The following is a 26,615-nucleotide window of genomic DNA, read 5'->3' on the forward strand; positions in this document are numbered from 1 at the left end:
TTAACACTGCCTGAAACCCACTGTCACAGTTGTAAAAGCTTTACTGCAATAAAGGGAGAGTTTAGTCATTTTTTGTTCCCATATAGGTCACCTCAGACCAGGTCTGAATCCAGAACCACTACAATTAGACTTGTCAGACCTGGACCAGATTTTAAAGATGAGTAAAAAGACTCTTTAAAAAGCTGTTTCCGATTTGTAAAAGTTTTATTTGTGAAAACTCAAAAAGGTGCAGTTTTGATTTATTTCTCCCATCTAAGTCACCTCAGACCAGGTCTATGTCCAAAACCATTATACCTGGACTCCAGCCTGTTGGAAAAGCAGTGAAATTTCCTCTTTCACATTTACACAAATACTTTTGTTTTGCAGTTTGAATGAACAGATGAAACTCTGACACACTGTGTCTCATCCACCTGAACCTTTGACATGCAACATAGACAGAAGGAATCCAGAAGGTTTGGATCCACATCACACAGATGAGGGGGAGACCTCTGATCCTTCAGGTAAGTCCAGTCCTGCGGCTGCAGCTCAGTGGGATCAGGGGCTGGGGTTTGGGTAAGGAGGTTGCTGTCATTTCTCTCTAACTGTGTCAGGTTAACCAGAGCTGACAGATCAGCGGTGCTGTGGTTAAGTACATGATTGTCTAAATACCAGGATGAGTGTCCTATATAGGTTTTTACTGGTTTCCAGTACACTACTGTACACACTGTTAGGATGATGAACAGGAAACATCTGTAGCTGTGGAGTTTTTGTTCAGAAGGTTTTTTTAGAACAGGCCCACCTGATTTCTGGCTGAGCTACTTCCTGCATGTTTTACATCAGAATCCTTCAAACAACAGTTGTTCAGTTTTCTGGTTATTTTTAATGTGAAAAGCGTGTCAGTGCTGAATATATCATGTGATTCTACTTCCTCAGTGTTTCAGTATTTTATTTGACTTTTCTCATATTTCCCTCCAGTTTGACCAGTTTAAATTTGATAGAGCCCAGTATTTCGTCATGTAGCAGTGAATACGACACAAGGCAGTAGGGTTTATTTACACAAACAGCACTTTATTGTTTGTTTATCGCTGACAGTGTCTAGTAGTAGGAGTCCATGATGCGTCTCATGCTCATGAACCTCATGTTGCCCATGTTCATGAAGCTCCTGTACTCTCCAGGCCTCATGTACATCATCCGGCCTCTGTAGTGGGGCTGCTCGTACATCAGCCAGTGTCCGTCCATCACGTGGCAGGACATGCAGCTGGACATGCGGTAACGATCCATGATGTTGTCGCAGTCGTCCATCAGATCGTACATCTGGCCTCCGAAGTGCTCCCTCTCATAGATCCTCATCCTGTACGACCCGCGGTACTGCAACACATCAATAATCAATAACCAGTGAACTGACATCAGGACACTTGAACTGGCCTCTGTGGTGTGTTCAGGTACAAATGAGGACAGACGATCTCACAGCATCAATGAAAGTGTCCATTCATTCAATTAAAGGACAGATAATTAGCAAATAATGCTGGATTGACTGTGGTTGGTTGGTGGTTACCATGGGGATCGTGTGTCAGTATTGAGGTGTAATAGGTTGTGTGGTTACCATGGGGATCATGCGGCAGGACCTGATGCAGTCGTTCATTCCCATCATGCTCATGTGGTCGGCGTACTCGCCCCTCCTCAGGAAGTACTGGTTGCCCATGAAGTTGGTGCGGTCGTAGACCATGAAGCAGCCTCTCTCCACCCTGCAGGAGTGACACCTGCTCAGGTAGGACGACATGTCGGCGCAGTCGCTGCTGCACTCATAGGAGCGGCCCTGGAAGTTCCTGTCCTCGTAGAAGACGACCTGACAGGGGAGAGGTTTGAACAGAGAGGTCGGGTTGTTACTGACGGATGAAGGAGTTTGAGGCTCTGTCTCCATGGTGGAGAAGTCCGTCAAGTTAGTGAAGTCAGAAAGCGTCGACTGATCTCTGCTCTGTTCAGCCCCTGGAGCTGGTTTTTGGAAACAGACAGGCCTCCCATTGCTGGTGAGGAAGAACCATGTGAGCCAGGTCAGCGGTGTGGCTCCCTGCTGTGTTTTTAATAGTTTATGGACAACAATGGAGGTCTACTGCACAGACCCATAAGCTGAACCAGGTTCTGGATTCACACACATTCATTGGTGCTGTCAGTCTCTGGATGGGATCTGGACTCAGTGACACAAACTCAGGTTCAGCAGCTGCTGTATTTAATGTTTAGGTCTGAGATAAAAACTAGTTTCAGTCTGAAATGTAAAAATTCAGCAGCGGTAAAAGTGATTCTTTGCTCTATGTTCATAAAGGCAGAGGGATGGTCTGTAGTCAGAGGTGAGGAAGTCATGTGACCTGTGTGTAAAATGTGTAAGAGCAATGCATGCTGGGACTTACCCTGGCCATCATGTTCATGTCGGTGGTGGACATGTTGCTGGAGTGTTGCTCTGTGCTGACGGTGGAGGCCTGCCTTCACACCTGTGCGAGCTCACAGCCTTTATACACCTGAGCGTCGGCCTCTTCTTTGTGTGTCGGAGTGCGGAGTCAGCACATTTCTGTCACACACACAAAGCCTCTTTGTGAAAGGGTTAACAATGAGTGTGTGGGGCCTTCAGCCGCTGCTTTCATCAACACAACTGAGACCAGCAAAACAACACACCTGTCTGCACCTTTACACACTTTCATTAACCTTTAACCTGGAACTTTGTATCGTGATGTTACAGGCCTGTAGTAAAACTGTAGAAAATACTGTCATTAAACAGAGGCCTGATCAAGACCATAGGCCTGTTTGAGATGAGCCAGGTCTGACCAGGTCCACCAGTGTTAAGGCAGCACCACAGGGCATGTCTTTATGGTTAAAATCATTATTTCTCAGTGCCACATAATGACAAACAAACAAATTTAGGAATGTCTGTAAATTTATTAAAAAGAAAAACTGAAATATCACATTTACATAAGTATTCAGACCCTTCACTCTCAGTACAATTACAGCCTCAAGTCTTTTTGGATGTGACGCAACAAGTTCACACCTGGATTGGAGAATTTTCTGACATTCTTCTTTGCAAGCTCAGTCAGGATGGATGAGGACTGTTGGTGGACAGCCATTCAATTCATTCAATTTTCTCTGCTTAGTGGCAAATCACAAATAAAAATCACCTCAAGGCACTAATGGATTTTCTAGACTTTTTTTTGGAGGTGTTGGTGTAACATCAGGTCCTGTCCCATTGAGAGGTGGCTAATAATTGGGCACAAAAACAAATCGGGACAAAATCTGAACATGTACATTCAGTGTTTTCTTCAGTTAACATAGATACACTGAACTGCACGACCCGAGCTCAAACCCAGGATAAAGAGGTTCAGTGAATGTGGTGGTGAAGGTGTGGAGGTGGATCAGTTCGTCAGATGTGACGCTATAAAAGGACAAAGTGCCAGCGGGACAGTCCACATACACAGCCACTCTGTTTGAGAACAGACTGATATTTGTTTTGTGCTTATCATGATAGATGCTTTCGTCGTAGCAGCTCAGACTCCAGGACTGATCGTTCCATCCGAACCTGCAGTCGAAGCTGTCTCCTTTCCTGTTGATTCCTCTGTAACTCACTGCTACCTGAACGTCTCCTTCCCACTCCACCTCCCAGTAACAGCGCCCAGTTACAGCAGTACACAACAGCTGTTCCCAGAAGCTGAATCTTTCTGGGTGGTCTGGGTAGACCAGCTGATGCTCGACATGTTTGATGGTCCTGTTGTTGTTGGACAGTTGGAGCTGTCTGTTTACTGTGTTTAGGTTCACTCTCAGTTTACAGAAATCTGAGGAGACATGACACAGGTGCAGAGTTTTTACTGATTACATCATGACTGCTACAGCTGTTTATGTTGTGATCAGACAGGATCTCTCTAAAGGACCTACCTGGTACTGATAGTAATTTTGTTTTAGACCTTTAAAGGTGATTAAGGTGTTCCTCAAGGAAGAATTCAAGCCCCCTTTCTTTTTTTGTTAAAGCTGTGCAGACATTATGCACATTCAGCACTAATTTTAAAATTGGGCCAGGTTTCTGTCAGATTGGTTGTTGTTGAACATTCAGTTTGAGATAATTACAACTAATTAATCATCTGATCAATGATCTGTAATAAACCGTCATCTAATGCTGTAATATTTTTGCAGGAGAACGTGCTGTCCTAACTTGTAGTCTGATTTACATCTGGTTTGGCATCTGGCCACAGAAGAGTAAGGAAATGAGGAGAATGTTGTGATGAATCCTCGTACATTAACCCATAATGAGCAGGAGGTGACTGAAAACAGGTTTCAAAGACTAAAGACTGTTGTCCCCTAATCCAGCTGTGAGTCTTTTCAGACTTATCAGATGTTTTTTGGTCTTTGTTGTTTACCAACTAACAAGAGTTCATGTTGTGTTACGCAGAAACAAGTTTTCAGAATTAGTCAGCTATGATTGATGTGGTTTTTAAGTGAAAGACTTACACCTCATTGGAACGGGGTCCACCGTGGGCTCTCCACAATGCTCCAACCTGCAGAAACAAACAGACATGTTTTGGAAACAGGAGCTGTCAGGAACTTTCCCTAACTGTTGATCAACATAAAGCAACGCTTCTGTCCATACCGGAGAACGTTCAGTCTCCAGTGTACGTCATCCAGGCCAGCACGTAGCAGCTTCATTCCCACGGTTCCTGGATGGTTGTAGCTCAGGTCCAGCTCTCTCAGGTGAGAGGGGTTGGAGGTCAGGGCTGAGGCCAGTGAAACACAGCCTCTGTTTGCGATCCTACAGCTTGACAGCCTGCAGCCACATTAATGTGTTGTAGTTTTTTAAAGCAGCACAATAATGATAAATGTGTTAAACAGCTCTACACTGACCTGAGAGTTTCCAGTGTACAGTGTGGACTACTCAGTCCGATGGACAGCACCATGACCCCTGAGTCCTTCAGGTTGTTGTTGCTCAGGTCCAGCTCTTTCAGACGAGAGGACTGGGAGCTGAGGACTGAGGACAACGCTCGGCAGCATCTCACTGAGAGGTCACAGCTGCTCAGACTGAGAAAAGATTTCATTGAGTCTATTTATAAATTATCAAAAAGCAAATCAAAGTACATGTTTGATTTAGACAACAGGTACCTGTGTCTTTAAAGGGTCCAATAAGTGAGGACAAATCCCTAAATCCACATCACTCCACAGTGAGCAGACGACCGTTGAGTTTACATCATTAATGTGACAATGAACAGTGTGATATAAGTAAAAACTACATTTCTCTATAGCCCTGCACCTGTCTGGACTCAATAATGTGGTGTAACCAGCTGAACTCTGACCTGAGAGTTTCCAGTGTGCAGTGTGGACTCTGCAGTCCAGTAAACAATAGCCTTGCTCCTGAATCCTGCAGCGTATTGTTACTCAGGTCCAGCTCTGTCAGGCCTGAGGACTGGGAGCAGAGAACCGAGGACAGTGCTACACAAGTTCTCACTGAGAGGTTACAGCTGGCCAGGCTGGAGAAAAAAAATAAGGATTAACCAAGACCAAATTTTAAACATCTCAACAAATGATCCCCTTAAACTTTTAAAAGCTACGTACCGAGCTTTGCTGTGGACTTTGATCACTGGCAGCAGTGTCAGAAGAGCCTCCTCTGAAGCAGAGTACTTCTTCAGTTCAAACACATCCAGATGTTTTTCTGACCACATTGAGATGAAGCTCAGAACTGACCACAGAGAAGGAGGGACGTGACCTGTGGAGAAACGTCCTGATTTCAGGTACCAGTAGACCTCCTCCGCTAGAGAATGATCCTTCAGTTCGTTCAGGCAGTGGAACAGGTTGATGCTTTTCTCTGCAGAGCAACTTTTCCAGATCTTTGTCTTGATGTATTGGACTGTACTGGTCAGAGAGCTTGTGTCTGTCTGTATCAGCAGGTGTCGTAGGAGAGTCTGATTAGTTTGTAATGAAAGGCCCAGGAGGAAGCGAAGGAATAGGTCCAGGTGTCCATTTGGACTCTGTAAGACCTTGTCCACAGCTCTCTGGTAGAGGACATTGGCCTCATTTGAAAATCTGTCATACAATGTATTGCTCCCTGCCAGTGGATTCACCCCATCGTTGAAGAAAGACATGGTGACATGAAGAGCAGCCAAAAACTCCTGGACGCTCAGGTGGACGAAGGAGTAAACTTTGTCTGGGAACATACCACCACCCTCCTCTTTAAACATCTCTGTGAGCATGCCTGAGTACATGGAGGCTGCTCTGAGACTGATGCCACACTCCATCAGGTCGGACTCATAGAAGATGAAGTTGCCTTGCTGCAGCTGCTTAAAGGCCAGTTTCCCCAGAGACTCGATCATCTCTTCGCTCTCTGGACTCCACTGTGGATCTCTCCCACCTTCTTCATCATACATGACGTTCTTCAGTTTGGTCTGAGCCATCAGGAAGTGGATGTAGATCTCAGTCAGGGTCTTGGGGAGCGGTTCTCTCTCTCTGGTTTCCAACAGATCCTCCAGAACTGTAGCAGTGATCCAGCAGAAGACCGGGATGTGGCACATGATGTGGAGGCTTCGTGAGGTCTTGATGTGCGAGATGATGGTACTGGCCTGATCCTCATTTCTGAACCTCTTCCTGAAGTACTGCTCCTTCTGTGGGTCGGTGAACCCTCTGACCTCTGTTACCATGTTGACACACTCAGGAGGGATCTGATTGGCTGCCGCAGGTCGTGTGGTTATCCAGAGGCGAGCGGAGGGAAGCAGTTTCCCCCTGATGAGATTTGTCAGCAGTACATCCACTGAGGTGGACTCTGTAGCATCAGTCAGGATCTGAGTGTTGTGGAAGTCCAGAGGAAGGCGACACTCATCCAGACCGTCAAAGATGAAGACAACCTGAAAGTCTTCAAACCTGCAGATTCCTTTGGTCTCAGTGAAGAAGTGATGAACCAGTTCCACCAAGCTGAACTTTTTCTCTTTCAGCACATTCAGCTCTCTGAAAGTGAAGGGGAACAGAAGCTGGATCTCCTGGTTGGCTTTGTCTTCAGCCCAGTCCAGAGTAAACTTCTGTGTTGAGACTGTTTTCCCAACACCAGCTGCTCCCACTGTCACCACTGTTCTGATTGGTCCATCTCTTCCAGGTGAGGTTTTAAACATGTCTTCACCTTTGATCCTTGTTTCTGGACTGTCTGCTGTTTCACTCTGTCTGACCTTGTACTCATCGTCTGCAGCCCCCCCCTCTGCCATGTAGAGCTCGGTGTGGATCTCATTCAGACACATCGACTCTCCTGGCTTTGCAGTTCTTTCACACAGTGGCTGAAATTTCATCTTCAGGCTGCATTTAAATTCTTGTTGACACACATCAAGTCTCTCTGAGTGAGGAAACAACAGAGGAGAAGATGAGGCAGGATGCTTGACTAAGGCAAACGTTCACATGAATGTGCACGTTACAAAAAACAGTGATGAAATCAGCAGTGAGCTCAGGGTTTCTCACTGGTTAAAACTCACCAGTTGACTCTATACCGTCCCAAAGGTCATTCATGTCCATCTTCTCTAAAATCTTCCTGGTGACCTCCTCAGCCTGCTGCGAGTACGTCTGGACCATCAGGTCCACTGTCTCCACGTGATCCGCCGTGTCCAGTCTGAACTGTGGGATTGTTGGGAGCTCCCCCAGGACATCAGGTACTTGTAGGTATGAATGAAACGTCCTCAGATCTTCTTCCTTTAAGTCCCTTAGTCTTTGTAAAAGACTCAGTTTATCTGCAGCCATCGTTGTTACTGCTGACATCAGAGGAAATCAGTTTCCTACCAGGAGATGATCGTATTTTTATTATTCATCTGTATGTGTGTGTGGAAAACTGTAACTCTTACTGTTGTGATGTGTTTTTAGTCTCCCTGAATGCAGTGAGCACCTATTTTTTTACGTTAAAGCAATAATTCTTGTACTTTTACCTTTTGCCTGATTCTTCAGTTTAACGGGAGAGAAGCACTCACAGGAGGCTGGACGGCTCTGATGATGTGGTCTCCTGCAGGTGGACGCTGTGGATCAGTGGAGTTTTGTAGGAGCTGGAAACATCCGCGGGATCGATCCTCACGTCTGTTTTAAGCGACTGAGTCTTTGGCGTTTGTTGATGTGAGAGGAGAGGTGCGTGGGAATGCACAGCCACAAACCCCCACCACCAGTTTGCATTCATTTGGGTTAGCTTCTTGCCATGAATGCTTTCAGAACAGTGAGTTACCACATCCTGTTACAGACACAAACTGAGCCAACGACAGAAAAAACAAAACCTTTCCTCTGAATGCAACCACACTGCTTTTATTAGGAACAAATAGTCTGTTTCAGTAAATAAACAGCAGCTCCAGTGAAGTCCGTCTTTGGGTTTTGGCTTTAGGGACGTGTTGATGATTTTTGGAGGATGGAGTTTCAGCTGCTGTTGTACTGGCAGGTGTTCCTATTATTTTGTCCATCTCATTTACATCACTGAGGACAGACGAAAGAACAGAAACGTGTCCTGCCAGTGATCTGAGCTGCTCCTCGATCAACAGGACTAAAATGTGATGTAGCTATTAAAAACAAATCCACTGAGCAAATGATGGTTTTCTGCCCTGACTCTCTGTCACCTCTCCCCTTTTCTGTTCAAGTGCTTTGAATTTAAAAACAGACTAAAATGAAAATAAAAAGTGCAGGAATAATAATGAAACACATGAAGAGCAGTGTGGAGAACCACAGGAAACCCAGCCTGTGGGTAAAATCTAGACTCAGTTCATTGCAGCTTAGTCATTTGTGCAGAATTAAAGGAAATGCTCAGGATGGACCCGATGTTAGTGCCACAGGCAGAAACAAGCACTGATGGTTCTCTGCTGCCAAACATCACTGACAGAATCCTGTCGCATCACATCTGGTTCTGACTTTAAAGACGGATCCTTTTCTCAGTGAAGCCTCTAAGTAGACTCAGTACAGGCAAAGCATTTCTGATTCTGATGTGAGGAGGGAAGTGGAGGGATCCTCTAAGGTCCAAAAATAGTTAATGGACTTTCTCCAGTCAGGACCTGGATGGTTTTCAGGGAGTCTGGGCTTATGGTGGCTGCTGTGCTCTGCAGCTAAAAATCTGTGTTATTCACTGTGCACTGTGGTGAATTAAGGTCTGCTTTAAATCCTCTCTCCCCCTCTCCCTCGCCCTCTCTGACACCTACAGCCTCAGGCTACGTGTGTCTCAGGTGTGCTGTTACCTGCCCAGATGTGCTCATTCTTTCAGCGTGGCAGCAGGGGCAGGTAGGTCCATATTTGCTCTCACTTCAACATGTTAAAGCTCTTTAATTAATCCAAGCTCAGCCCTGTTGCTGGGCCTGACCGTGTTACCTGGATGAGTTTAGAGCAGGACTGAGGCTGATGTTAACAGACCGTCCATGAACAGGCAGGTCGACCTGCTCTGCAGCAACGTTTAAAATGATAAGTGGCTCTGAGATCTGATTCAAACACTGTACTGACATTATTTCTAACACCTTCCTCATCAGAAATAAGTTGTAGTGAGCAGAAGCATCTTTCAGGACGTGCTGAAGCTGGTCAGCAGATATTTAAACAGAACAAAACAGGCCGACAAACGAAGTAGAAGCAGCAGCTTTTGTGTGTTGTAGTTTTAAAGAACAACTTCAAATGTGCAGTTACAGTTCTGTGGTTATCGCTGAGCTTTATTCTGATTTGATGTTAGTTTATGTGCCAACTGCACGTTTTACACTAAGTCTGACTGGTGAGCCCTGCCACTGGTTGAACAACACTCTGGTCTCTGGTCTCTTCAAGGTGATTTTTGACTCTTCAAACTATGAAATTGCCAGTTAAACAAAAGCAAACCTGCAAAGTATGTTCATGCAGTGCATTACAAGTTTCCAGAGGCCACTGATGAGGTTCTGGTGCTCGGATCAAGTCCTAAGGGTCCTTGAGGACACCCAGGAGACCTGAGTAAAACATTGCAATAGATTTAGAGGTGCTGGGGTAATGCAGGGGCAGGAGGGGGATGTAACTGGACAGGTAAAGGTGTAAATCTGTAACTTAAATATAATGAGATGTGGTCCAGGTCTGAACTGACTGAGTTTAAACCAGGTGATACTGGGACTGAGCACACACCTGGTCTCCTCAGGTACCTGTGCTGTTAGTTTGAGTAGAGTCCAGTTTGAGCACGTCATCCAGAAACCCCTGCAGCTTTCAGCTTTGGTGCTTTTCCTGGAGAACTGCTCCACATTATGCTTTGGTTTAGAACAACAACCTTCCCGACTCCTGGTCCGACCTCAGTGGTTCAGTGCTGCTTGTTGGTAACACAATCTCAGAGTATCTGTGTCATTTACTGTACGTACAGTGAGAGTAGGTGGAGTCGTCGCTGGAACAATGATTCAGTCTGACAATGGAGGAAGGAGCATGTGTGGAAATAGGACAATGTGTGAGGGAGAACAGCAAACCCAGATGTTTACATCTGAAAATATTACTGTTCAAACTGACAGGTGTGACATGATAAATTCTCTGCTGGTTGTGGACTTGTTTATTCGAAGGAGCACTTGGTGAAGATCTGAATAGATCTGATAAACTGAAGATACAGCTTCTTTTAAACGTTACAGAACCACATGTCCTGTTTTTACCCCAGAGTTTATGTAGAAAACCAGTGAAAGTCAGTAAATGCCCAAATTTACTGCTGAGACAAACATTCCTGCTAAAGTTCATCAGTCCCTCCAGGGTTCATAGTTTACTGCTGCATGAGTGGATTCATCAGGGGTGGGGGTGGCAACAAGAAACAGGAGCTGGATTCATATTTAACCAGAGACCCAGAAAAAAGTTTTATCCTGGTCCAGATCTGTTCTGTTAATGAAATACAAATAAATTTTACAGGTCTGAACATATTTAGGACAAAGTCCCATGTAAATGTATGAGGGTCTTATAGTCCTGGACTTCTGCAGGGATGTGGGGTGGTTTTGGGGTGTGGGGGTCCAGATGTTGGGCTGGTCTTTCTATCTACACATCAGGAGGTTTAGGGGTCCAGTTTGTCATGTGCTGTTAGCCAGATGTCAATAAAGCTCCACTTTGTGTTTGAATGTAAAACAACAGTTTGTCTCCAGGACACTTCAGTCAGTCAGTCGACCAGTCGGTCAGTTAGTTGGTTAGTTAAGGAATTAAACCATAAACGCTGTTGCAGTGGTGAAATATGTCCAAAAAGACACTCTTCATGCTGGTTTGGCTCCTTTGAGGAAATGAGAGTTGTGGTGATCTGACCTCAGATCAGTCGACAGGCAATAAATCAGACATACACTCATCATGTGTTTCAGTCTGAGCTTTACACTTTGTCTGTTTTCTTCCAGAATCTATGATGGACCAGAGTCCACCAGAGACCAGGAGGTGTCAGCACAGCATGATCTTCATCCTCTTCATCAGTGAGTTAGAAGGAAAGAAAAAGGAGACAGGAGAGAGAGAAGGGGAGGAGAAGGAAGTGGAGGAGAGAAGGAGGTTAGAGAAGGAGAGGAGGAGGAAGTGGAGGAGAGGAGGAGGTTAGAGAAGGAGAGGAGGTGGTTAGAGAAGGAGAGGAGGAGGAAGTGGAGGAGAGAAGGAGGTTAGAGAAGGAGAGGAGAAGGAAGTGGAGGAGAGGAGGAGGTTAGAGAAGGAGAGGAGGAGGAAGTGGAAGAGAGGAGGAGGTAGAGCAGATGGGAAGTGTTACATTGTTGTAGAAAACAGTATCATCAGCATAACGGCTGATATGCTCTGGTGAAGCAGCAGCACTTTGTGGACGATGTGGAGTCTCTGCTGGGACCGATTCTCAGTGATGATCAGAGCTGAGTTGTCAGTCATGAGCCCCAGAGTTTTACAGCTGCTGCCCTGTGGGTGGAGGTGGAGGTGGAGTCCAGTCCAGTGTGAGTTAATGATCAGCTCTGTGCACATTCAGCTGGAGGCTGTTGTCAGGGTGAAGAAATGGAGCGGTTTGTCACTGAGCAGTGAAAGTGTATTGCAGTGATTAGTGGTGTATGTAGTAACACATCTAATCTCATTTATTGAGGGTATGATGTTCTATAAAACTCTCCGACGACAAACCACAGGCTCTCTGAAGTTTTGAGATCTCCACTCAAATACGAAATCTCTCTCACTCACGTCTGTGTCTGCAGCTCTTCTTCCAACAGCTCACCTCCAGGACCTCCAGGACCTCCAGGACCAGTGTCCTGGTGGCTCCTGTCACCCCCAACTGGGTGACCTGATGGTGGGTCGAGCAGCTCAGCTCTCAGCCTCGTCCACCTGCGGCCTGGATGGACCTCAGAACTATTGCATCATCGGATACCTGCAGGTCAGAGGTCAAGTGTAACATTTGTATAAGTAAAATAAGAAGTATCAGTAGTACAAGTAACAGGTATGAGTAAGTGTTAGAGACTAATGATCATACACAGGTACTGTACAAATACACCAATGCTGTGTATTGGCAAGAAACAGTTAATACTGCACCTATCACGATACAGGAGTCATACTGCAGTATCCTGTAATACTTTAGGTAGTGACAAATGTATGTAAGTATTGTGATTTTACATCTAATTTAATGAGAACAAACACCAAACACCATCCAATAATTCTGAGGAGTCAGTATTTGCATGTATCTCAGCTCCTTCACCAACAGATTTGTGTTTTGAGGATTAGATGCTCGTGGCACATCTGGCTCCTGTCGACATCAAACTGCAGTCACATTTCAGATGTGTCCAGGAACCAGACTAACGCTCTCGGGTTCAGCGGGAACGTTACTAGTCAGCCAGTGCTAATGTTAGTGGTTAACGTCCAACCTGCTGTCCATACTGTATACTCACTGATACTCTGACAGGTCCATCTACATATGTGAACACACACACACATCATGTGAATAAGCTGCAGCAGTTTCTCCTCTGTCTGACTGACTGATGTGTTTCTGGCTCGTGCTCCGACTTTCATACTGGAACATGTTCTGATCTGCCACTTTAGGATCTTCTCCCCCAGGAACCTTTTCCACTCAACTCCTCATTACTGCATTTTCAGCTTTCAATCCGCCTCACAGCTCTTCATTCTTTAAGATCTGTGCTGTCGTGCCAACACGTCCAATTGAAAACACACTTTGCTGTTTCAGACAGTCTCATATTTTTGTTGGAGTCTTAGTATAATGAGTAGGTGGGTGAATGTCCCCAGGCCCTGCAGGCTGAGGAGACACTGACGCTGATTTAACTGTGTAGAATCAACATCCGCTCAGCTTTAACTGACTTTCTATGTCCTGTCCATCTTTACCTGAGTCCATCAGTGTGTCCAAACCTTTTCCTTTCACTTTTACCTCAGTTACCGTGAGATTCTGCTTTTCATTTAAATCTTACGATAAAACACTGGTTCAGTCTAAATAATCTGTTTCTTCACTGTGTTTCACTGCCCTGTTAAAACATGTTCTCATTCCGACAGCATCATATACTGACGTTAGTCAAGTACCTTTGGCATCTCGGACTGTATAGACTGCACAGACTGCACAGACTGTATAGACTGCACCTGCTTCATGCATTCAGACTGTGTGTTTCCCACCAGGATCCAACCCCTCTGAGCTGGGTGTTTTCTGACCCACCTGTGCACTGTCAGGTTGATTAGTTTGTTGTTTGCTTGGTTCTGACTGTTCCATTTTGAAAGACCTGTTTGTTTCTTTTCACACCTTCAGTTTTATTCTGTGGTGAGGTTTTATTCTGTGGTCAGCCAGGCATGAAAAGAGCTTTTCACTTCAGAGCGTTGGCTCTGTGAGGTGAAAGGCTCCCAACACTTTTGTTTTCTGCTTGTATTTTAAAAAACATTCTTTTCTGTATTTTCTTATATGTTCCTGACACTGTAAACTGTTTATTCTGCTAATGTGAGATCATTAGTCAGCTGGTGTCGAATCAGTGTGAATCACTCAGACCTCTGCACCGATCAATAATCAATAATGTGAAGCTTGATGGTAGAAAATGTGTTGGAGCAAGTCGTCCTGCTTGAGGTTGTTAAAGAAAACGAAGCAGACTGAGTTGTTGTTGTTAAATATATATGTATAAAATGTTGATGATTATTGATCAGTTTGGTTGAAAGTGTCTTTATCCATCAGGAGGAGCAGAAATGTTTCAAATGTGACTCTCGTCTGCCGTACAATCGCCACAGCAGCCCCGACAGCCACCGCATCGAGAATGTCATCACGACCTTCGAGCCCGAGAGAAAACGGAAGTGGTGGCAGTCTAAGAACGGTCAGTTTACAGGGTCAGGAACTGTTCAGTCTCCTGAACTGAAGGATTCATGCTTAACTGAATCATTATGATATAAGGTATATGTTTGTTTTTTAACTCACCTGTGTAACACCTGCAGGTGTTGATCAGGTCAGCATCCAGTTAGATCTGGAGACTGTGTTCCAGTTCAGCCACCTGGTCCTCACCTTCAAGGTAAAACCCTAAACATGTTCTGATCAGTGTGATCAGTGTTGTTATATTTATATTTATCATAAAAAGTAAAAAACACACCATGGGGTCACTTCCTGTTCTGTCTCTGCAGAGTTTCCGTCCGGCCGCCATGCTGGTGGAGCGATCGCTGGATTTTGGGCGAAGTTGGAAAGTTTTCCGTTACTTTGCAGAAGACTGCTCAGTTCATTTCCCGTACGTGTCCGACGAACCCGCAGACAGCATCGACGACGTCGTCTGTGACGGCAGATACTCCGGATCAGAGCCATCCACTGACGGGGAGGTGACATGTTTGACTCAGGGTCACCTACACACCACAAAACACACATGAACAGCATGGATGGGACTGTCAGACCTGGGGCCCCAAAGGCTTCAGGGGCCTTGGGCAGCCGTTGTGTGAAGTGATGTTTAATCTGTCACAAGACACACACAAAAAACAGACACAAACACACTGATGTGTTTGTTGGTCTAATGAAAAGATGTGGGGGCCTTTCACATGTTTGAGCCCAGGGCCCCACTGTCTCCTGATCCGGCCATGATGGACACACACACACTGACTAGTCTCTAAATCCGGGATGGGCAACACAACAGCAATGCTGATTACCTGGATCAGGTGTTGTTCAACCAATCACAAGCTGGAAGACACCATGTCAGATGAAAGTGGAAGTGGGGGAAGACAAAATGAATTAGTACCTTCCAGCTTCTGATGGGCAGAAAACACCTGACCCAGGTAATCAGCATAGGTAGGGCAGGGATAGTTAGAGGATAGTTGGAAAACAAGCAGGACTGTTTCTCTCTAAATGCATTATGATGTTGAGAAGATGTTTCTCTCTCTTTGTCCACCAGGTGGTGCTGAAGGCTCTAGATCCCATATTTGAAATACAGAACCCGTACGCACAGAACATCCAAGGTGAGGTTTAATATTTAATGAGAATCCTGGTGTCTGATTGGCTGAAGAGAAACAGCCTCTATCGCCAACCTCTTTCTTCTCAACAAGGCCTCAGGAGTTTTTAAACTTTAAATATTTTACTTCTTAATAAAAAAAACAAAACAAAAGAAAAACTCCAGCAGGATCTGGATCTGAGGTGAGCGTGTTTTTCTGTGATTTCCTGTTCATATGGGTGCACTGCTGCCTCAGTCCTCCTGACCTTTGACCTGATCTTGTTTTGTGGCTATATGTTTAAGGCTGACTTTTTTTTTAGAAGTGTGATGCTTTGTCTTTTCCCATGTGAATTTTTTTTTTACACACAGAAGAAGAAGAGTGAAGCCTCTCTCATTAGAACAAATGGAGTTAATGAGTGAATGAATGTTCAGTAGTTCTGCTCATCAGACAGACAGAATCCTATTAAACACTGAAATGTGTTTTCTACTCAGATCTGATCACTTTGACTAATATCCGTGTGAACTTCACTCGGCTCTTCACACTTGGCGACACCCTGCTGAGCCGGAGACGCAGGAACCCTCAGGACAAATATTACTATGCCCTTTACAACATGGTGGTCCGAGGAAGCTGCTTCTGTAACGGACACGCCAGCCGCTGTACACATGTGGACAACAGGCGGGGGGACGTTTTCACCCAGACCGGCATGGTATGCACCAGATATCAGATCTGTACTAGGTCTGATCAGGTCTTGATCAGGTCTTGTATTTTTAAGGGGTGTCAAGATCCATCCATCCATTATTACTAATAATAATATTAAAATTTAAAAAAAAAGGTCACTGTTGTTGGATCAAACTGTGTCTGAACAAACTGACCAAACACACTTGAACTTCCAGGTGAACTTCCAGGTGATTTCTGCAGGTAAAGCTGTTTTCTGCTCTCCAGGTTCATGGTCGATGTGTCTGTCAACACAACACAGCTGGAGACAATTGTGAGAGATGTCAGGACTTTTACCACGACTCCCCCTGGAGGCCTGGAGCAGAAAATGCCACCAACATCTGCAGGAGTAAAATAAATTGATGCAGAATCACTTTCCCTTTGTGGTGAAATAATCATCTGCTGTTTATAGATATTTTCCTAAGTCCAGTTTATTGTAACAGTTTGTATTTCAAAATAACTTTTCTTGATTAGATATATATTTTGTTTTCTAACTCAGGACTGACTCACTCAAAAATGTCCTGGTAAAATTGTTCAGCAGTGTATAAAAATACCTACATTGATTTTTCATAGTGATTCTATGCACTTATCTTTGTCTAATAATCATGTTTTCAGTCTGTAATGACTTCCTGTTTCGTGTCTGTCAGGGTGTCACTGTCATGGTCATTCAGACTCGTGTCACTTCGATGCCGCTCGTTTCAAAGCGACAGGTGGTGTGAGCGGCGGCGTGTGTGACAACTGCCGCCATGACAGGACAGGGCCTCAGTGCGAACGCTGTCGACCTTATCTGTACCAGGATCCACAGAGATCAACAGGCGACCCACACGCCTGCATACGTACGTTTCCACTGCTTTCATTCATTCATTCATTCCTTCAGTATCTATTTGTGCAGATTTTAGCTGATTTTCTAGAATTTCTTCTTAGATCAAAAATTTGACATGTAAAATGTTAGTTTAGGTCACACCACCGGGGTTGTGGTTCTGTTTCCTTATTGAGTGAAGTCACAGTTAATTTGCAAACATGCAGTTAGTGTCACCAAGCACATTTCCAAGTTACATATATATGACATGATGTAACAGCTGGTTCTGTGTTTCAGCCTGTGACTGTGACCCGGCTGGTTCTCAGGGTGGTGGTCTTTGTGACGCCCTGACTGGTCGATGTGTGTGTAAAGAAAACGTGGAAGGTCAACGCTGCGATCGCTGCAAATATGGTTTCTTCAATCTGCGACAGGACGACCCGGCTGGCTGTCAAGGTGACAGGTTCACTTTGTTTCATTACAGCGTTTTCATAAACACTCAGGCAGAGACACTTCCTGTGGGCCTGAGCTCTAATATTAAAGTTTGGATGTGATAAACCCACTGCTTAATTCTCCTTTTAAAACATTCAGGTTCATTATGTCAATACTTTCTGGGTGTGTTTTGTATTTCAGTGTGCAGGTGTCATGTTTTGGGAAGTGTCAGGTCATGTGATCAGCTAACAGGAAGTTGTGAATGTGACCGTTTTGCCATTGGACCACTGTGTGATCAATGTCTGGTAGGTTGCACTTTATAGCAAAAGTCTGTGAACTAAAACGTGCCCTTTTAGTGACCTCTAGTGGTTTCTGCAGAAAACTACAGCTCACCATCTGGTCTGTGTACTGTCAGATCTTCACCAGTCTGATTAGATAAGATTAGACTAGATAAGCACCCTGAGGTGTCCACTGTCTCCACTGCTATTCACTTTAAAAACTGAGCTGTTAGCTGAAGGCCGTTCCTTATCGTTATTTGATGCTCAATCTTCATAAATTACTTTATATGCTGATGATGTTTTATTATATATGTCTAAATCTGCTGTATCTGTTCACTGCTTAATTCAAATTATTACTCAGGTCTCCTGTTAGAGAGACAGTACTCCTGTAGATACGAAATCATTTTTTCCAGAGCTAAAAATATGTTCTTACCATTTTTTAGTCTTTACATGTTAACTGGAAACCAAACAACCGAACAAACAGATGGTTTTCAATGTGTTTCTGTCTGCGTTGGTTCAGCCAGGGTTCTGGGGTCTGGGAAACTCTGTGCACAGATGTTCACCCTGTAACTGTGATGTCGGAGGAGCTCAAGGCACCACGTAAGAGTCCTCTGATTTTGTTCTGACTTTAAAATGTGTAGCATCAGATTTTTTGTGAAATACAGAAAAGGAAGAAATTATGAAGGTCGGGGAGATGAACAGAGGAGGATTCGCTCTTCAGGATGTGCAGACAGGAAATATGTGCTGAACTTACTCAGCAGAATAAACTTTATTTCTAGGTTGGAACTTCTGTTTCAAAGTGAGTCCATCAGTCAAACAAACCTCCTGTGTCCTCAGGTGTTCTCAGGAGGATGGACAGTGTCACTGTTTACCAAACATGATTGGTCGGCGCTGCTCGGACCCTGCCCACGGGTATTTCCTGCCTCCACTGGACTACTTCCTGTATGAGGCAGAGTTTGCCACTCCACTCTATTTACAAAGCTCCTTTGCCACTACTACTACTACTACAACTACAACAACCACCACTACTACTACTACTACAACCCCACCTTCTTCTCAGGTAACACTGATGCAGTACAGGTGATAGTATTACACACAGTATTTCTGTGCATTTTCAGGTTTCCAGTAGTTTTAATACAGTATGAGCAGTGTTAATGTGTGTTTCTCATGTAGTACTTGTGTGTATTTGCAGTTGAATACAGTAGTTTTACCAAAGTGTGAGCACTACTTCAGAGAGAAAGGTTATGACTTTAAGATCAGTAATGGACGGGTCGTTTTGGTCCAGAGGACTCGGCGACTCGCCCGCCAGAGGCGACAGGGACAGGTGAGATGACTTGTCCATGTCACATTTTGTTCCGAGGCCAGTTTGTCCACTGATGTTCTGTTTGGGTTCTGCAGCACACCAGCATCCCCCTGGAGCCAGGTCACGCCCTGCAGATCATTCCTCGTCAGAGGACCGCAAATCAACCGATCACCTGGACAGGTTTGGGATTGGTCAGAGTGTTGGAGGGGGCGGGGCTTAGGTTCACTGTGGACAACCTGCCATCATCAATGAATTTCCAGCTGGTGATTCGCTACGAGACGGAGGTAAGAGAAATGATGAATGCTTCTTTTATGTCAAATTTCTCTTCCTGTGTTTTGACGTCAGCTGACCTTCCTCTGCAGTCTCCATCTGATTGGCTGGCTTCAGTCAGCATCATCATGCTGAGCCCAGGTGATGGCGGCTGCAGCAGCAACCCGAGAGGAAGTAAAACTCTGATCCTTCCTGGAAGCTCCAGGTCAGAAGTTTATTCACGACAGTTCAATATAGTCAAAGACGAAAATAATCTGAGATTGATGAGGGTTAAATGTTTGTTTGTGGTTTGTTTATTGTTGTTTACTTTACATTTGCGATGTTTGTTTACTGCTGTCTGTTGTTTGTCTCCAGAGGAAGCATTCTGGACTCTGCTGTGTGTCTGAACACAGGAGGTCGATACTTTGTGGACGTGATCCTTAACAAAGATCCTGGTGCTGACGGATCACAGCACATCCTGATTGACTCGGTGAGGAAGTCACCCAGTCCAACGCCCTGACCCTCAATGGGTATTGTCCAGTCAGAGCTGAGCTACAACCGAGTCATAGCAGAGGTGTTAGTGTGTGTATTTCTCCAGTAAACAAACAGAGCTACAGCTGGAGCTGGTTTTGGAGGGTTGAGTCTGTTTATCATCCTTGTAAAATACAAACAAAGAGTGTAAGGAGTAGCTGTCTGAACAGAATCTGGGATCTGTTGGATTCTGAGATTATTTTTACATGGTGCACTAAATGTTGTGCACTAAATGTTATTTCCATGTCCCTGCAGATGGGTCTGATTCCCAGCATCGAGTCTGTCCAGGACTTCTGCTCCAAGAGTGACCTCGACTCTTTCCACCACTTTCGCTGCATCGGATTGGCCACTGAGCTCGACCCGTGGGAGTCAATGCCGACAGTCTGTGAGGACTTAGTCAAGAGCATGTCGGCACGAATCCACAATGGAGCCGTTCGTAAGTAGTTCCAAACAGGCCCCTAGTTCAACACACGAAACGACGTCTTGGCTCCTCTGAAATGTTTTGCATCACGTTCATGGTTTTTCTGAACCTGCTGTTGAACTGTACCTGTGGTCAGTTTGCAGATGTAACGTCATTGGGTCTCTCAGACCATCCTGCAGTAAAGTAGGAGGGTTCTGTGAATGTAAAGTCAACGTGATTGGCCGTTGCTGTGATACCTGTGCACCACTGACGTTTGGCTTCGGACCTGATGGCTGCAAACGTAAGACACTAAAAACTAAAATAATCTGCAATAATCCTGAAAATGAAAAAAACTTCTGTCAATTTAAAGACAAATTAAATGAAATTTGTGAATTTTTCCTGCTCTTTTATCTGCAGCGTGTAATTGTGACCCTCACGGGTCACTATTGGAGCTGTGTGATCAGGTCAGAGGTCAGTGTGCGTGTCGCTCAGAGGTCACAGGTCGGCGCTGTGATCGCTGCCTGACGGGATTCTGGGGTTTCCCGCTATGTCGACCCTGTGAATGTAACGGACTGTCGGGGGTGTGTGACGAAGAGACCGGAGAGTGTTTGGACTGCAGGGAGCACGCCGCCGGACCACACTGTGACAGGTTATTTATGTGGACAGATGTAAATCACAGACAGGTGGTTTCACTGAAAATATAATCCTCTTATGTTTCTTTCCAACAGGTAAGACGACAGGTACAGTCACTAACTTCCTGATAAAATCCCACTAAAAGAATGAGATGTCCTGAATGTTTTCCTCCGTAGATGTCCTCGTCCTCATGGCACACCTGTGTTTCTGCAGGTGTGTGGAAGGTTACTATGGTAACCCTGTCTCCAAACAGCCTTGTGAGCCGTGCCTGTGTCCAGATGTTCAGAACAGTGGACGTTTCTTTGCCACTTCCTGCCAACGCGAGCCACAATCCCACAGACTGACCTGCACCTGTAGGGCGGGGCACACAGGTAGGAGCTCTGTGTTTCACCTGTCTGTACCTGCTCTAAAAAGTTCCTGTTCAGGTTCCTGTAGGGTCAATATTTTGTTTACTAAACATGGATTTTGGACAAACCAACTTTGAGGACCAGATGTGTTGAGGCAGGCAGGTGTCACACAGCAGTGAGGCAGGTGTGTCCGATGCAGGAGAAACACTTTGTTTATGGGCCTAAACCATTATCACATATACATTAACCATATGGACACAGTAAATATACCCTGTTAATTATAAGTGACTCTCTCAGGTCCAAGCTGCGACAGGTGCAGCCCTGGTTTCTATGGCAACCTGATGTTGCCAGGTGGCAGCTGCGCAGAGTGTCCCTGTAACAACAACATCGACCCAGACGACCGTGACGCCTGCGACGGCCTGACAGGTGAATGTCTGCACTGCCTCCATAACACGATGGGACCACGCTGCCAAAACTGCAAACCTGGTTACTATGGAAACGCCCTGGACCAGGACTGCAAAGGTTTGGACAAGGATGTGAAGAATATTATGTATGTACATTGGTTATGTCTCATGTATATAATGTGTTTGTTGTGTATTTCCCAGAATGCTCCTGTGATCGCAGAGGGACGGAGGGGACCCAGTGCCCACTGGGGAGTCCCTGTTTCTGTAATCCAGTGTCGGGACAGTGTCCCTGCAGGAGGGGTGTGATGGGGGTCCTCTGTGACGAATGTGAGGACGAATACTGGGACCTGGATGGAGCGTCGGGATGTCAGCCCTGCAGCTGTGATCCTGCCAACTCTCTGTCCAACATCTGCAACAAGGCAAGAGGTCCACCCCCCACAGACAGAACCGAATCACATGCACCACACAAAATGTTGCAATGGGCAAGGCAGCTGAGTTTGATCCTCCATACGTCAGCAAGTAATTAAAGGTTGTTTAAGTAGCACATTTCCAGAGCTTTTCACAATAAAGGACATATTAAAAGTAGCAAATAACTACGTGCAGTCAATGGACTGCTGAATGAAGCTGTGATGTGTTCAGGTGACGGGACAGTGTCCATGTCGACCTGAGTTTGGAGGACGACAGTGTGATGAATGTGGAGAAAACCATTTTGGGAATCCAGACCTGCAGTGTGTCCGTGAGTGAAACAGCTTTTACTGAACCTTTTCTGTGACGGACTGTTTTCATTCTGATTCATCACGTCTCATTCTCAGCTTGTGACTGTAACCTGGAGGGAACCGACCGTCCGTCATGCGACCCTGAAACCGGGGAGTGCATCTGTCGGACCGGCGTCACCGGTATCTTCTGTGACGAGTGCGCTCCCGGCTACAAGTCGGAGTTCCCGGACTGTGAGAAGTGCCACCCCTGCACCATTCCCTGGGCTGAAAATGTCACCGACATCCAGCGAGACACACAGACAATGAAAACATTCGTCCCTCGCCACGTTAACCTGAAGCCTGGTGATTACCAGTCCAGGATCCTGGACATCCAGTTTAAACTGGACAGCCTTGCCAACCTGACGGCACTCTCCCCACCAAAGGTGGACGAGATGGCGAAACTGTGTGTGACGCTCAGGCAAGTTCTGCAGTTATTAAAGAAAACTGAGGATTCCTGTTCTGACGCTTATAAAAACACAGCTTCATTTGTTTCATTAAATATAAAGAGTCCTGTCATTGTTTGACAGCGAGAAAACTTAGACTTTAGCCTTAGTGTTTAATTTTAATTTTTTTTCTCTCTCTCAGGAAGCTCAAAGATGCCACTGACCCGAACATGATCGTGATTGACCTGTCTCCTCTCCTCGACACTGAAATTGCCAACATTGACCTGGAGTTCAAGAAGCTGCTGCACAACCTGAAGGACAAACTTGTGGAAAAAGAGGAAGAAGAAGAGGAAGAAGAAGAAGTCCTGCAAGGTACAATGATCTGTCCAACCCATAACAACTCCCTGATTGAGGCTCTGCATTTGAGTTTAGGAGGTTCTGCAGGTCTAGAGAACTTGTGCTGGACTCCACTGATCTCCTAGAAATGTTCAGAGGTTTAGAAACACTTACCGGGACCAGGAGGAAACTGTTCATGTCAATGGAGCTTCATCCAAACATGCCCAATCTAAGGGTGGAGCCTTTATAGGTCAGGTTACAGCTCCTCTTGGCAGCCTTTTCCAGTGTTTGAAGGTCAGAGGTTACCGCCAGGTTTCTGATGTGAAATGCTTTTATGACTGACCAGCGCAGGATGATCATCATTACCAAGTGAACAGGAAGCAACAGGAAATGTCTGTAACTTCATCAAAGATGACTTTTTCCTCTCCTGTTGGTTTCTGATGTGTTGTAGAGCTGATGGATAAAATCCACAAGCTTCATAAAATCTTCATGTCAGACGAGAAGAGGGTGAGAAAGGCCAACAAAGCTTTAGAGGACTCCATGGACACCAGACAGGAAGTCAAATACAAACTGAGTGTGTGCCGCAGCAGAGGTGATCTGGCGGCGCTGGAGAAGAAGATCAAAGGGCTCAGCATGGTCGACCTCAACAGACAGGTGAGTTCATACCTGCAGTCACATGACATTTAAATGAAGAGTCAGGACTGGTTAGGGCTTCATCCTGTGTGCGGCAGCATCAGTAGATGGGAATCTAATTAAGAATCATTAGGTAATTAAATAAATAATGTGTCCTGGGTTTGGTCTGATGCAGATCTGTGGAGGACCAGGTCTGGAGGACTGTTCAGGATGTGGTGGAGCTCTGTGTCGTCTGGATAAGGGAAAAAGGAAGTGTGGAGGTCTAAACTGTGACGGAGTCGTTCCTGTCAGTCAGAAAACTTTGGAAACAACTAAGGGAGTGAAGGACCAGCTCATCGCATTCCCATCTAGACTGGAGGGGTCCAAGAAAAAGGCAGGTTTACACTGGGACAACTGGAGGGACTGGTGTTGGTCCTGATCCAATTTGTTTTGCACTCTTCATACACTGCAGTTCAACTCCCACTGACTGTAATTGCAACATGACTAACACAATTCGTTAAGTAAATGTTGTTATAACCGTTTGTTCCTGTCAGATCAGCGAAGCCAAGCAGGCGGCTCAGGACACTAAAAACCAGGCCAAAGACCTGCAGGACCGGATCAACAACAACATGGACTCCTTAGAGAGAGAGAAGAACAAAACCAGGGAGCTCATCCAAAGAATAAAGCACTACCTGACGGGTCAGTGTGCAGGTGTTACTGTAGGAAGTCTGAGAGTCCGACAGAAGGCTGCAGAATAAACAGCAGATCACTAAGACACAGCTCCGCTGCAGAGTTGAACTTTTCTTAAAACTACTGTCCCTTAAAAGGCAAGAGAGTGGTGTCTCTGTCTACAGGAAACCATCTCTGTCCTAACCTCTTCAGGTGTTTGATATGTTAGCTAGCAGCTCACACACAACCTGAAAAGCACCTATTAACCTTATACAACACGGCTGACACGTCCTCATTCATCATGCTTCCCCCCCGACAGATGAGATGGTTCCTTCAAAAGACATCGAGAGAATGGCCCAAGCTGTTCTGGACATCCAGCTGCCACGATCTCCTGATCAGATCCTGTCAATGATCAGCGACATCAAAAATCTGCTGTCCAACGTTACAAACACCCAGGACGACCTGAAGAGCTTGAAGGAGCAGGCCAAGACGGCACGGGATCTGCTGAAGAAAGCTCAGGAGCTGAGGTCAGCGTCTGAAAACCATCAGATCTCTGAAAATCCTAAACAGAAACTAAAACATGAAACTTTGCCAAGAACATGAAAGTTAAATAAACTGAAATAAAACCTTTAAGACATGAATCTTTAATCAAGACACAAAACAGTAAACTGTTTAAAACATGAAACCCCTGTTAGCTTTAGGGTCCCTGAATCATGAATCTTCCTGTTTTGTTTTGACCTTCTGACTTCATGTCATGATTGTTGACACTAATCTGGCATCTGAGCCAGTCCTGAGAGTTGTCATGTGTTGTGTGTTTAGGGATCGGAAGAACAACATCGATGTGACCAGCATCAACAGAGACCTTTCTAAAGCACAGGAAGCTCAGGACAAAGCCAACAACAATCTGGAGTCAGCGAACCAAGACCAGAACATGACCAAAGGCCGACTCCAAAATGTAAACACTGAAAACATCTGGCACTGCAGCTCAGCCTGGGATGGTGACCACAATGTCTTCACACGTGTTTGTTCTGTCACGTTACAGATTAAAGACAAACTGGACGACATCGAGACGAAGCTCATGAATCATCAGCCTGAAGATCTGCAGAACGAGATCGACACACTGAAGACTAAAACTGAGCAGAACAGACAGATGGCCGGACAGGCCCGAGACGCTGCACAGTCGGCATTAAAGAAGACCACCGACACAGAGACCGTGAGTTTAAACTGGACCACCGACACAGAGACTGGGTTTAAACTGGGCCACCGACACACAGACTGAGTTTAAATTGGACCACCGACAGAGTAGTAGACCAGGTGGTAGTGTTTCATAAAAGCAGTGTTTCGTAATTTTTGTACATTAGATTCATCCATCATATGTATATAGTGTAGGCACTCACAGACTCGTGTCAGGTATTTGCAGTACTGCAGTACATGTATGTATGTACTCTCAGACAGGTGTCAGCCAATCAGAGCATGTTTTGATGGGACGTCTTTAACAGGAGCTGGACAATGTGAAGAAGCTTTTGGAGGTTCTGAAGCAGAAGAACTCGGGTCGGACCCTTCAGGGTGAAGCTGGAGAACGGCTGAGGAACATCTTGGAGGAGGCGGAGAACATGAAGAAACAGGTGGAGGACAAGCTCACTCAGATACTAGGTAGTACTCTTACTCTAAATCTTTAGAATTTAGTCTGTCGATTGTACATGTGAGTTGTCATCGTCACAGTGAGAACAAGAGTAATACTGCCGGTATTAGTAGTACTCTTAGTATTATCCTCAGTAGTATGTGCAGTGCACAGTAAACGTGTTTTCCAAGTAAACACAGTATGCGTCTGTGTATACACCGCATATTCTGTTAATACACCATGTGTATTCTGTGCATACACTGTGTATTTTGTGCATGCACCGTATATATTGTGTGTATACACAGTGTGTATTCTCTGTATACACCGTGTGTATTCTGTGTTGCCAGATCTGGAAGAGAAGATCCAGCAGCTGATCAGGACTAAACAGGAAAAATCTGCTGAAGTTTCTTTGTTGTTGGAAACTGTGGATTCACTTCGAGAGGAAATCTCCAAACGAGCAGAATTATACGCCATCTGTACTTTATAAATACTATGAAGTACTGCATGCTGAAATACTATACACTGCAAGGTCACACATTTGAAAATGTTATACCTCATAAGGCCAAACTCCTCAGAAGGATAGTATTTTTGTCTGTAACGCCACTATTGTCTTTATCACTGAGATTTGTTTATTTTCTTTTTCTCATGGGTGAAATTTATGCAATAAAATATTTTCTAGTGTTTAGATGTTGATTCTGGTTTATGAAGTTTGCTGCTTAACAGAATTAGTGAAAACGTTTTCATGGTTGTTTGATTTAAAGATATTACAAACTATATTTGCAGAATCCTACATGTTAGTAATCAGCTCAGTCAGGCTTTATTTTCTCAGACAGACCTGTGAATATCTCTATATCTATACCTGGGGTAGTTAACGTCAGCTACCCG

At 45.1% G+C, this 26,615-nt stretch overlaps 3 protein-coding genes across 4 annotated transcripts; 1 reads left to right on the top strand and 2 right to left on the bottom strand.

Annotated features, from left to right (window-relative positions):
• Positions 1 to 1,074: 1,074 nt before the first annotated feature.
• Positions 1,075 to 2,426, bottom strand: LOC113132787 (gamma-crystallin M2-like). Of its 2 annotated transcripts, none has more exons than XM_026311126.1 (3): positions 2,385 to 2,426; positions 1,583 to 1,825; positions 1,075 to 1,347 (listed from the first exon to the last, which is right to left on the bottom strand). In XM_026311126.1, the coding sequence occupies exons 1-3, from the start codon at positions 2,415 to 2,417 to the stop codon at positions 1,075 to 1,077; spliced, it is 549 nt and encodes a 182-aa protein (XP_026166911.1). In that variant the 5' UTR covers positions 2,418 to 2,426. The 2 variants fall into 2 exon arrangements, with proteins under 2 accessions (XP_026166911.1, XP_026166910.1); XM_026311125.1 differs by having other exon boundaries at positions 1,583 to 1,833; positions 2,396 to 2,417.
• An 862-nt stretch (positions 2,427 to 3,288) lies between these two features.
• LOC113132769 (NACHT, LRR and PYD domains-containing protein 3-like) lies at positions 3,289 to 7,716 on the bottom strand. The gene is made up of 7 exons (XM_026311108.1): positions 7,455 to 7,716; positions 5,560 to 7,318; positions 5,301 to 5,474; positions 4,855 to 5,028; positions 4,604 to 4,777; positions 4,465 to 4,511; positions 3,289 to 3,794 (listed from the first exon to the last, which is right to left on the bottom strand). The coding sequence occupies exons 1-7, from the start codon at positions 7,714 to 7,716 to the stop codon at positions 3,289 to 3,291; spliced, it is 3,096 nt and encodes a 1,031-aa protein (XP_026166893.1).
• Positions 7,717 to 8,641: 925 nt separating this feature from the next.
• On the top strand, positions 8,642 to 26,217 carry lamb4 (laminin, beta 4). The gene is made up of 36 exons (XM_026311109.1): positions 8,642 to 8,692; positions 9,090 to 9,219; positions 11,289 to 11,360; positions 12,084 to 12,259; positions 14,042 to 14,177; positions 14,296 to 14,369; positions 14,479 to 14,667; positions 15,231 to 15,294; positions 15,759 to 15,973; positions 16,210 to 16,330; positions 16,629 to 16,817; positions 17,078 to 17,233; positions 17,411 to 17,514; positions 18,008 to 18,087; positions 18,325 to 18,547; positions 18,680 to 18,811; positions 18,886 to 19,074; positions 19,153 to 19,265; positions 19,415 to 19,529; positions 19,826 to 20,006; positions 20,128 to 20,271; positions 20,388 to 20,619; positions 20,817 to 20,974; positions 21,248 to 21,472; positions 21,556 to 21,773; positions 21,994 to 22,090; positions 22,167 to 22,531; positions 22,699 to 22,854; positions 23,282 to 23,482; positions 23,637 to 23,834; positions 23,995 to 24,139; positions 24,429 to 24,636; positions 24,929 to 25,064; positions 25,152 to 25,322; positions 25,609 to 25,762; positions 26,078 to 26,217. Exons 1-36 carry the CDS (start codon positions 8,642 to 8,644, stop codon positions 26,215 to 26,217), a joined length of 5,658 nt encoding a protein of 1,885 aa, XP_026166894.1.
• Positions 26,218 to 26,615: the final 398 nt, after the last annotated feature.

Source organism: Mastacembelus armatus, chromosome 6, assembly GCF_900324485.2.
Source record: "Mastacembelus armatus chromosome 6, fMasArm1.2, whole genome shotgun sequence".
Classification (NCBI taxonomy): domain Eukaryota; kingdom Metazoa; phylum Chordata; class Actinopteri; order Synbranchiformes; family Mastacembelidae; genus Mastacembelus; species Mastacembelus armatus.

Excerpts from the sequence above, each read along its gene's own strand:
- LOC113132787 (XM_026311126.1), bottom strand. The coding sequence starts at position 2,417 with ATGTCCACCACCGACATGAACATGATGGCCAGG. Across the intron at positions 1,826-2,384 it reads ACATGAACATGATGGCCAGG|GTCGTCTTCTACGAGGACAG; the intron begins GTAAGTCCCAGC and ends CTCCCCTGTCAG. Across the intron at positions 1,348-1,582 it reads CCTGCCGCATGATCCCCATG|TACCGCGGGTCGTACAGGAT; the intron begins GTAACCACACAA and ends GATGTGTTGCAG.
- LOC113132769 (XM_026311108.1), bottom strand. The coding sequence starts at position 7,716 with ATGGCTGCAGATAAACTGAGTCTTTTACAAAGACTAAGGGACTTAAAG. Across the intron at positions 4,778-4,854 it reads TGTACACTGGAAACTCTCAG|GCTGTCAAGCTGTAGGATCG; the intron begins GTCAGTGTAGAG and ends ATGTGGCTGCAG. Across the intron at positions 4,512-4,603 it reads TGGAGACTGAACGTTCTCCG|GTTGGAGCATTGTGGAGAGC; the intron begins GTATGGACAGAA and ends TTGTTTCTGCAG.
- lamb4 (XM_026311109.1), top strand. The coding sequence starts at position 8,642 with ATGAAACACATGAAGAGCAGTGTGGAGAACCACAGGAAACCCAGCCTG. Across the intron at positions 14,178-14,295 it reads GTGGTGGCAGTCTAAGAACG|GTGTTGATCAGGTCAGCATC; the intron begins GTCAGTTTACAG and ends TAACACCTGCAG. Across the intron at positions 19,075-19,152 it reads TGATTCGCTACGAGACGGAG|TCTCCATCTGATTGGCTGGC; the intron begins GTAAGAGAAATG and ends CTTCCTCTGCAG.